The sequence below is a fragment of the Zerene cesonia genome, chromosome 3 (assembly GCF_012273895.1).
Source record: "Zerene cesonia ecotype Mississippi chromosome 3, Zerene_cesonia_1.1, whole genome shotgun sequence".
Classification (NCBI taxonomy): Eukaryota; Metazoa; Arthropoda; class Insecta; order Lepidoptera; family Pieridae; genus Zerene; species Zerene cesonia.
The window spans coordinates 8,682,534-8,693,406 of record NC_052104.1 but is presented as its reverse complement, the minus strand read 5'-3'; the positions used below and the strand labels follow the sequence as shown (position 1 = coordinate 8,693,406).

General features: G+C 32.1%; 1 protein-coding gene across 1 annotated transcript; it reads right to left on the bottom strand.

Moving 5' to 3' along the window:
• Positions 1 to 919: 919 nt before the first annotated feature.
• On the bottom strand, positions 920 to 1,440 carry LOC119838443 (protein atonal-like). The gene has a single exon (XM_038364393.1). It carries the CDS (start codon positions 1,438 to 1,440, stop codon positions 976 to 978), a length of 465 nt encoding a protein of 154 aa, XP_038220321.1. The 3' UTR covers positions 920 to 975.
• Positions 1,441 to 10,873: the final 9,433 nt, after the last annotated feature.

The following is a 10,873-nucleotide window of genomic DNA, read 5'->3' as shown; positions in this document are numbered from 1 at the left end:
AATTATGACTTAAACAAGGTTTTTGAATACGCACAATGATCGTCTGTAAATTTTAAGTTACTCGTATTAAGAGTTATATATGTTCGTTAAAATTGCCCATATTATTTAAATGTACCTTATTGAGTGGATAAATGATTTGTTCAGAGAGCAACGGATAATATCTAAGATTTGGTATTAATTAACGTTGGTATTTGTTATTATGAAATTAAGTTATACTCGTAATATTACGCCATTTTGTTTTTCAATAAATTACAAGAAGTAATTTTACATTGCTCATAGACTAAAAAGTTTAATGGATTTTATGAGTTCATTGATTAAAGGAAAAAATTATTTGTATTTTTAAACTAATTTATATTTAAATTCCAAATATTCCATATTTAAAAGTTATAATATATTAAAGTTACTTTTGTTATTAGAATTTATCTAACTTTACTCACATTATTATTTCTATAGAAATTCATTTGCAGGGATTAAATAAAAGTAAGATATTATAAACGGAATTTGTGTATTTACAAACGTATTAATGCTAGAGTTATATATTTTAACAATAATTTATATAATACTATATTTAATTAATCTAAGTTCACTTATCTTGGGACGTAATACTATATCGGCAAGATGTTAGCTCTAAATTAAATTAAAACGCTACAAAACTAAACATCGGTAGGACGGATTCCTTCGCAATTAACACTAACTATTTACATTAAAAATATAAGCGTAGATTTTCATAACGTAATGTACAAGTTGAGATATGCAATCAAACAATCATACCATTATTAGTAACTTATCAAAATGCATCTAAAACAGGCAAATTTATGAGATACAACTTAAACCTGCGGGTTTACAACTACGGTAACGAGTATTACGGTACTAAATAAATATCCCTGTAGGAGTGTAATAATTTGGCTAATTACCTATAATCTCTAATTGGCTTCGTTTTCAATGTACATGTAAATCTAATTGAACACTGCACTATTACTGTAGGAGTTCGTACAACGCCGCGATGTAGGTCTGGGCCATTTGCAGGGTCTCGTACTTAGAGAGCTGGCGATCAGCTCCCAGCGAAGGTAGGTGCCCTCGGAGTCTGTCGAAAGCCTTGTTCAGGTTCTGCATTCGCCGTCTCTCCCGCGCGTTCGCAGCCAGGCGACGTCGCCGCAGCACAGCAGCGCTGGTCGCTCTGCCCCGACGTTTGCCAGATCCTTCCATGTCCACGTCCTCAGAATCTTCTAGAATGTCGTTTGGCAATCCTCTGTACGCGATGTGGGAAGACTCGTGGCTCCCGTCCAGCGACGGGGTCGGCTCCAAGCTGGACCGTCCCGAATCGGGCGACCTCGGCCAATTCAGATAACATTCCTCCGTCGAATACTCCAGCATGACGTCAGACGAAAATATATCCTTCTCGGAGTACATTAGCCGATGACCGTAAGTATCGGTTGCCATTTTGACACAGGTGTACACGCAACAACGTCCCGAAGGGTTCTATCGCTCCCGTTTACCTGTCAACCCTTATATATTTTCCTGTTGTGTTGGAGCGAGTGCGATAAGGCTTTTTGTTTGTGTCCGAAAGAGATGGCAGATGCGATCGAGAGGGTAATTTGAGGCCAATCATCATTAATTATTTGTTCCCCGGCAGTGCGTGTGCCGAGTATACGGTATTGTTTGATACTCTACTTTCGTGCCAACCTATTTTTGCCCTTTGTAATAGATAACAATATTAATAAAGGATATTTATAGATATTAAATTGATGCCGTGTTCAGATAATGATACTGGGATGCATTTTATTGTAATACCAGATAACATTTAATTATTGATATTAATAATGTTACGATTGATGAACCTATGACTAAAGTGAAAAAATGTACATTAATGGATCTAGTATGTAATCAGTTTAATATATTTAGGACTTAGCGTAAACATAAGCATTTCTTAAGTATGCACTTAGATTTAGGACCGATATTTCAGTAAAAATGATGCGTCGAATAAAGTATTATGAGTAAATATTACTAGTATAGTAGTATTTATTATATGTTATCTGTTGTATTACACAACAATATAAAAATCTTCCCTGCAAAATGTCAAGACGGTTAAATAGAATACATTAATGAAATGGTTGTTTAATATAATATTTGACATATAAATATAACTAAAGTGTGAAAAATCGCCCCTTAGCATGTAATTAGTAAAGGTGAAAATATAACGCATTATGTGTATATTTCCTTCATATATATAAATTCATTGAAGGTTTAATAATAAGGTATTTAGAACGTATTAAACATAAGATTAATTTGACTTTAGGTTACTGATTTGAAATGTTATAAATGACTGACCCAAACGCTGTTCTGCCTTACTCTTATGATTTAGGGGGATGAAAAATAAATGTTGGCCGATTCTCATAGATACCGGATTAGCATAAAAAATTTCATCAAAATCGGTCAAGCCGTTTCGGAGGAGTATGGCAACGAAAACTGTGACACGAGAATTTTATATATTAGAGATATGCTGACATAGATAATATAGATGTTTCGCTACGAAAATGTTTAATTCTATACATATCTTTTTAAACGTTCCAATTATTTCAGCTTTAATTTTTTTGTAAGTATCTACGACAGCATAATCTGAAGTATCATTGAAATATAGTATTAGATCAAATTAATAACTTTATATTCAATATTTTATTTGTATTTATTCAGGAATATTAGAAAAATAATGCTATATATTTTGAACGATATAAATAATATTGACTTAACATTGCATTTTTATCAAACGCGTAATTTCCTGTAAAAAAACCTTAATAGCATTATATTATAAGACCTAAATCCTCAATAATGTCTAAACCAGATTTAAAAATGAATGAAGTGAGAACCAGTCACCATACGACACCGCCGGGAATCGAACCTGATATAGTTTTCAGTGGAGTCGCGAGGTGGGTGAAACTCAACACTGGACTGTAGGTGGCCTTTGATTTACAACGACCTAGGCTTACTGGATATGATTAAAACTATTTAATAACCTATAAAAATCAATTGCTGTTCGTTAGTCTCGCTAAAACTCGAGAACGCCTGAACGGATTTATCTTATTTTGGCCTTGATATGTCCGTGGAGGTCTAGGGAAGGTATAAAAGGTGAGAACGATAAGGAAAATATGTCGAAACAATATTCTATGGCGTTGCGAAGTTCGCCGGGACAGCTAGTAAGTAACCTATAAAAATAATACCTAAATAGTTGAGATAACATTCATTTTATATTCAAAGTGAATGTTAAAGAATATGTAAAACTTGAACAAATCGTGTGTTTTACAATATTTTATATGGGTAGAAATAGTATATATTTATCAAATATATTAGGCTATAGTATACTTCCTTTTAAAAGTACCTAAAAAGGCATACATTTTACGTATTACTTATTCCCATGATAAGTTACCTCATATTTAATTCAAAATTATCTAAATGCGTTTGTGCTTCAAAATTTAAAATATGGAACATTGAATAAATAGATAGAATTATTTTTTTCTCATTTATAATCCCTACTGATATCATAAATGCTTAAGTAAATCTATCTGTCTGTCTCTTTTTCACGCCTAAACCACTAATACAAATTGATTTTGGAAAACCCACGGGATCGAGAACTTTGGAGAAAACCCCGGCTGTCTCTCTTGTCCTTAGTCCTGTAAATTATAACGAACTCCTCTTTATACTCCTCTTTATAGATATTATTTTATTCACTTGATATGTCTCTTTTATATTACAAGTATTCGAAAACACTTCTATTTCTATATATCTTCGAAGCATCATCCTTCACCCGGTGGTCTGGTTGATTTTCAGAATCTCACACACGTTACCTAAATCCACGATTTTGTTCATTTTAACTCAATTTTTGTTATAAAATTACCTAACTAATACTGTTAAAATTATTAAGAACAAATAGCAAAAGTCGTAAATAATTTAGCAGATTCAATTGATTTTGTTTGTAGCGGTGTATTATTATTTATTATAATAGATTAGTCGATGTCAACTGTCCTATAAACAGACCTATGTATCATATCATCTTCGAATCTTCATAACGACAGTCTCCCCCGGCTTTGCTCGAGGTACATATATAGGTAAGCACTCAGGAATAAAGTAGGTAAACATTCAACGGTAAAATATTTTTTTTTTTATCAGCCCAGTAGTTACTGGATACGCGTGTTCAAACAAGCAAACTTCTTGATTCTGTATTATTAGTTTAGATTTATATGTAATTTTATGCATTTAGTTTTTGAGCACAGAGATTTTCATCATTTTTTTATGGTACAGTAATTAAAAGCATAATATTTGGTGCAGACTTCAAAACTATATACAAACCTCACTTCTGAACCCTCAATAATTGCATAATTTCCATTAGTCATATATTTTTCTGAACCTAATTTGTTCCCACTTTTTCCACGAGCCTTAATAATTAAAGTTGCCCCTCCAAGCACATAAGCCTCATACAATAATAAAAATATATTTAACAGATAAAAAAAATAACAATGTTTGACAGTCGTCACGAGTCTCGTCTAAACATTACGATGGGTCGAATCGGGTCAGGAACGTGTTTTTTTTCGAACATTTTCCGCGCCATTAACCCCCCAACAAGGCTCAGATTTCACGTTAAAAAATCGCCCACTTGCTCGAATGTACCTGGCATGATTTTTGTGGGAAACAGCTTAAATATTTATGTGCACAGTTTTAACTTTGTTTTGATATTATGTCGTATATTCCCATTTAATTACATTAATGTAATTTAAAATTATTAAATAGGAAAGAAGGTAAATAGTAGAAATGTCCCCACGCATACCTTTTTTGAGATTTCAACTTTGTTTCATAAATTGGGCAATAATAATATACAATAAACATTATGAATTGGTGATTAAATAACTAGCTTGTATATGAAAATAACACTCAAACTTTTGCAGTATTTACAGCAGAATTGCTGTAAATACTGCAAAAGTACATAATTTTCATAACAAAAATTAGACTAAAGCTTATTCACCACACAATATTCTCCAAAACCACTACACCAAAAACCAATTCCCCATGTATACTCAAAAATAATATTAAAAACAACTGAATTCATGCAACAAATCTAAAACTAAAGGCAGAACAGCCTCAATCGTAACGGGATACACTGCAAGTGACGCGTAATAATTTTCACAAAAGTAGGGGTCGTCCGTAACCGTATACAGTTATACAGTTAGAGTGGCGGAGCGTTAACCGTTATGGTGTTATTTGTTCCGGGTTACTTCCGAAAAGGGTTAAATCTTTAAATTGAGAATTATGTTATGTTATTGATGTCTGGCTGATTCTTCTTGGTTCTGGAAACACAAATTCTAAGTAAAAGCTTTAATTTATTAAAAGTAGAACTGTATAATTGTAATTTGACCTTTGTTTCATATTCTAGTAATATTTTCACATATATACTTTAACAAAAATTATATAATATTATTTGTGTTTTGTTTACTAAAAGAGCAACTGAGCTTTTTAACTAAAATAGATGCTATGAAACTCTAATGTACCTACATAATTCATGAAATGTCTGCAGTGTATTTCTGTTTTTGGTTCAAATAAACTTATTTTTATTTATTATTTTTATTAACTTTGCAAAGGGCATTTGCAACGTGTCGCTCGCTTTGAAGGGGTAACTGATAAGGAAAGGATTGATAAAATACATATATACATAAATAAAGGAACGTAGGTACTAGGAAACATATGCAAAATAATACAGTTTTACGTTTATATTGAACATTGAATTGTGAAATCAACTTATCATTAAGTAATAAAGAAAGAAATATATTTTTAAACGTACATTATATATAAATTTTTTTCTTCTACGGTGATATTTTAGACAAGCGATAAATTAATTCCACACTTTAAATGTATGTATTATCGGTTCTGAAAAATAAATGATATATCAAAAAGTCCCAAACACTTAATGAATATAATTTGCCATCGAAATAGCTTTATTAGGCTAACAATAGCCAGTAATATATTCAAAAATAATCTTCTGTTCTGAAATGAAGATCATAAAATTATGATAATATGACTTGATTGTTTTACATGGCCACACAGATAGGCGGATGTTGCCAAAACTAAATAACTTCCCTCGCGGAACGAAGTTTACAACTTGTAAATGTATATTACTATTTAAAATAATCATTGAAATAGTAAAAGTTACTGTTGAAATAATGTGATCCTTCTTTATATTTTTCTAAAAAAAACTAAAAGCAAGCTGTAATATACTATAACCTTTGTGAAGGGTGTATAAAAAAGTATCGCTTTAAATATTTCAAAACGATTCCCGCCAAATTACATCCGTCAAAAGTGACACACAGATAACATATAGCTTAGCGAAATTATAGAGCGGCGGACAGAAGCTGTTAAAATTGACACATTTAATGGTCCATTTTGGATCTTCATGGGAGGTTTTTACTAATATTATAGCTAGATAAATAGTTCCGGCGGGAGGATATGACTTTATACAATATTACGAAAGTTTCCTTAGTTTTAAATATAGCCTATGAGGAACAGCAAAAAACTGTATTAGGAAGTCCCCAAAAATGAGGAAACTTCTCAATTAGATGCGTATTTTTGTTTGAATATGATATTAAGAAATAAAAAAAACGCGTATCTTAGTTAATTCAATCGCTGCATCGAAGTTCAAGATAAACAAAACATGTAAATTAGTACAATAAATAAGGTCTGAAAGGGGCTCACTTAAAAAAACTAAAGCTTTTTGATATGTTCATATTATTGGAGAATGTGTTTATATTATATATTCAGTTATTACTAGAATTTTGTTTGAAACTGATATAATAAAAAAAACTTGGTTCCTTGTTAGTTTCATAAATGAATCAAGCTTGCAGCAATCCTTATCGCTAAACCTAACCTTATAATATGGAATTCAAATGAGAATAGGATTGATTCTTTGCGATTATGTGACGTCACAAATATTAATTAAAGCGAAATGGATAAGTTGAGGAATAATGTTTGTACTTAATTTAGATGTAGGGTATAATACTAAAAATCAAAAAAACATTATAGGACTTTTTTTGCTATCGTCAAAACTACGAATTCCAATAGGTTTCCGGGACGCCTGAGTAAATCCTCATTTAGTATCTTGGCCTCCCCTACTATAAAAGGATTTAGAAGTATTTTTCAAATGTCATTTGTCACGAAATTAGTCAAGTGTCATACTCGTCCCTGTTATTGTAGAATCTCATAGTACCTAATTTAAAACGAACAAAGTCATCTAATTATGTTTACATTTGAGTCTTTAGCTCTATACTATTTCTGAGTATAATTTATTGTTACGATTATTAGGAACCGTTGGACAGCAATTGATACAATTGCAGAATTCTTGACAAATTGCCCTGACTGGCTATGTTAAGTGACCGTGACAGAACACACTTCCACTTCGTAAAGCGTACTGACCCTCTCATTTTGAAAAGTAGGTATAATGAATAGAAAATAAGAGCAAGTTATTTACGTGGTTTCATTGACATATCTACGCATGTTAGTAATTGTATACATCAAATAAATCTTTAAAAAACGTAAGAAAATAGCATATTTGTACAAAAAGCGTATACACTGTTACACAGGACTATCTCTACTCTATATATATATATATATAAATAAAATTCTCTTGTCGCAATGTTAGATACGATACTCCTCCGAAACAGCTGGATCGATGATCATGTAATTTTATGTTTGTGAATCGGCCAACATCTATTTATCTTACCCCTTAATTATAAAAGTAAGATAGAACAGCGTTTGCCGGGTCAGCTAGTACGAGTATATTATGTACTTTACACTTAATTAATCGACATAAAGGCGAATTTTCAATCCTTGGCTAAAATTTTTCCGTCCAAAAAGGATTCCACAATAAATAAACTAAAAACCCTGTAATTTTTTTTAACAATCCCGTCTCAACCCGGGCGGAGTCAGGACGATCGCCTAGTTCACATTAAACACCAATTGTTAACGAATAAAACATTTATCTCCATTCGGGTTGTATCAATATATCGGCATGATGAAATAAACAAATCGATTATATAATTTGCAAAAACTAACATTATACAATTAAAACGAACATCCAACAGTATCACGCATCGATTACTATAATATCATAATGATATAAAATCGATTTTTGAACGAATCAGAGTAATATAATGTGTTGATTTTGACCCGCGGCCAAATCAACACCTAATCCTAGAGGCAGAAACAACACGCATTAGAAATTATAGTTTTTTAATCAATTATATTATTTTTCAGCATCTGTTCTGCTTGTTGAAATCAAATCATTGTTTGAATTATTTGTGGCTGGTCAATCATGCTTAATTACTCGATTTATTTGAAGTATGTTTTATAGGTAGAGTCACATTGCATAGAGACCAGTCTCGATAGGAGTTATTTATGCGGAATTTCTCGAAATTTCAGCGATTTTTAGTGGAAAAATAAATAAATATAGTTGTATAGATTAAAAGAAAAAGCATTTATGAGATAAGTCTCATGCTTCGTCTCAAATGCTTTTTCTTAAATCGAACATCTAGATCACAAAGACACCACTGCTGCTAGGTCCTTCCTTCTTTTAAATCCTAACCTAGTGTTTGAAAAAACAACCCAGATAATATATTCTTTTAGGTGAATGGAAATGCTATTCAAATCAAAAAAATATACAGTTGGACTAAAGAATTGGGTCATCTTACATAATAACTAATTGCGCTTTTTACAAGTAAGCAGACCACAGTATAGCGCTGAAAAGGGGACCTCATTTAGTGACCTTTGAGACATAAAAGGCAATTTGTAAGTAAACGGTACCCTGCCCTTGTTACAGGGCTGAATTTGAAAAGGAGTTTGATGTCCTGGCGCCCTAGTATCACACTCTTGACAAAATTCAGTTTGGAACGACTCCATTATTAATTTGGTAAAAATGTTCGTTGCAGAATTTTTGTCGGGGTGAACCAATTTTGATAATACAACTTTATTTAAAAGCTGCTGCCTCCCGTGGTTCTATTTACATTTGGTATAGCTCTGATAGTTTGAAAGCGGTTTTGTGTTTTAATAATTATGAGAATATTACACGCAATAACTTCAAATTTATTTACATGTTTTGTTGCACCAAGTCCGACCCTGGTTTTCCATTCAATTTTGTTCTGAAGAAGGCCTATTGAGTTTCCCTCACAATGATCACGCAATGAAATAAGGCTTTTATGGTAAAACATTGTGTTTGTTTATTTTGTTCCAAGGCCGAAGGAAGTGGGTGGGTTATTATATAAAATTATTTCTCATTATAGAACTTATTTCATATGAGGTGCGGTTGCTTGTGAAGAGAAGTTTTAATGAACATTATTAATGTATACATACTGTTAATAATTATATTTTAGTTATTAATACTAATTTGGAAGAGTTTCGAGTTTTAAGTAGCTGACTGTCTTCATTAATTCTCCCATTTTTCTAAATATAACTTTACCAGGTACAGTTACTATATTATTCTACAGAACTCAGAAGAAAACAAGCTATTGAGTTCAATGTTTTGAGATGACGATGATCATAATCATCATCATCATCAGCTCATATACTGTCCCACTGCAGGGACTCAGGCCTTCTATGAGGGTTCACATAATCTTAGCCTTAATCTACGCTGGCCAAGTGCAGTGCGGTGCGGTCGTCGAACTTTTCATTCTTCGACATGCCGGTTTCCTCACGATGTTTTCCTTCACCGTTTCGAGCAGTGACAATGTGTATCGTGTGTACATAAACTGAAAAATCAATATTTTTGCGCGCTCGACCGGTCTCCAACATTTCGCTTTAAGTACAAGGTCCTAAACCACTGGGATCATCATCATCATCATCACCATCATCACGCATTCATCAATTACGCTTAATTCGATTTTCTTAATATGAAAATCTTTGCTAAATTCAAAGTTTTGTAAATTTATATTAAGGTAACATTGGATACTTATTTGAATTCACACATTGTTGTTATTATGATGATAAGATAAATATTTATTGTTTTAGATAATGTTGTGTTTAAATTTCCCTTTTGAAATTCTCCGATGAAAATTATAGGTATCATTTGTACAGATTTAACAAATGCACAGGTAATTAGAGAATTAAAATTTTTAACTATAATTACACAAAACAGATCCATAATTTGCAAAAATAATATTTACATGTTTTTTTTTACAAAGGCCACCGCATTTATGACAAATAGACGAAAAGCGCAAGTCAGTGCGCAGGCGCCGGCCACCTTCGCACAGATGCAAAAACTACGCAAAATCTTTGCAAAAAATGTCTTTGTCGCTAACCGCAAACGGAAACTACGAAGTTAAGTAGGCACATTAGTGAACTTGTCGGTATAAATTGGACTGTAATCCATTGACTGAGGGTTCATTTTATAAACATGTAAAATTCTAATAGTTGAAAGATCTTTGTCGAAGAATATTGACTGTTGCTATCTCTTTCGGTAAAGCAGTTGTATTTTGTTCCTTAGTGCTTATGTTTTAAGTGCTTCATTTAATTTGGTGGTCACAAAATAAATTTTGTACAACGCGACTAAATAGCACACTTCGTTAAGCAAATACGAAAAAAACTAATTATTGTCTTTGCAAGCGGCGTTATTAGCAAAAATATTGGTTTATGATTGTCGATATTTTTTGATGTTTCGGTGACAGCTTTCTGCGTTAATAGTTCTTGTGATTGGCGCATTACAAATATGTATTGTAATTCGAATTTTGAATTTGTTTTGGGATGTTATTTTTTGTTTATTTGTTTTTAATATTTGTGTAACAGCCAGTTCCGTAGAGCATTTAAAACTCCGGCGTAAAGAGTTTTTATTATACCATATACCATTTAA

Bases quoted from the DNA above. Each gene is read 5' to 3' on its own strand.
- LOC119838443 (XM_038364393.1), bottom strand. From the start codon at position 1,440: ATGGCAACCGATACTTACGGTCATCGGCTAATGTACTCCGAGAAGGAT.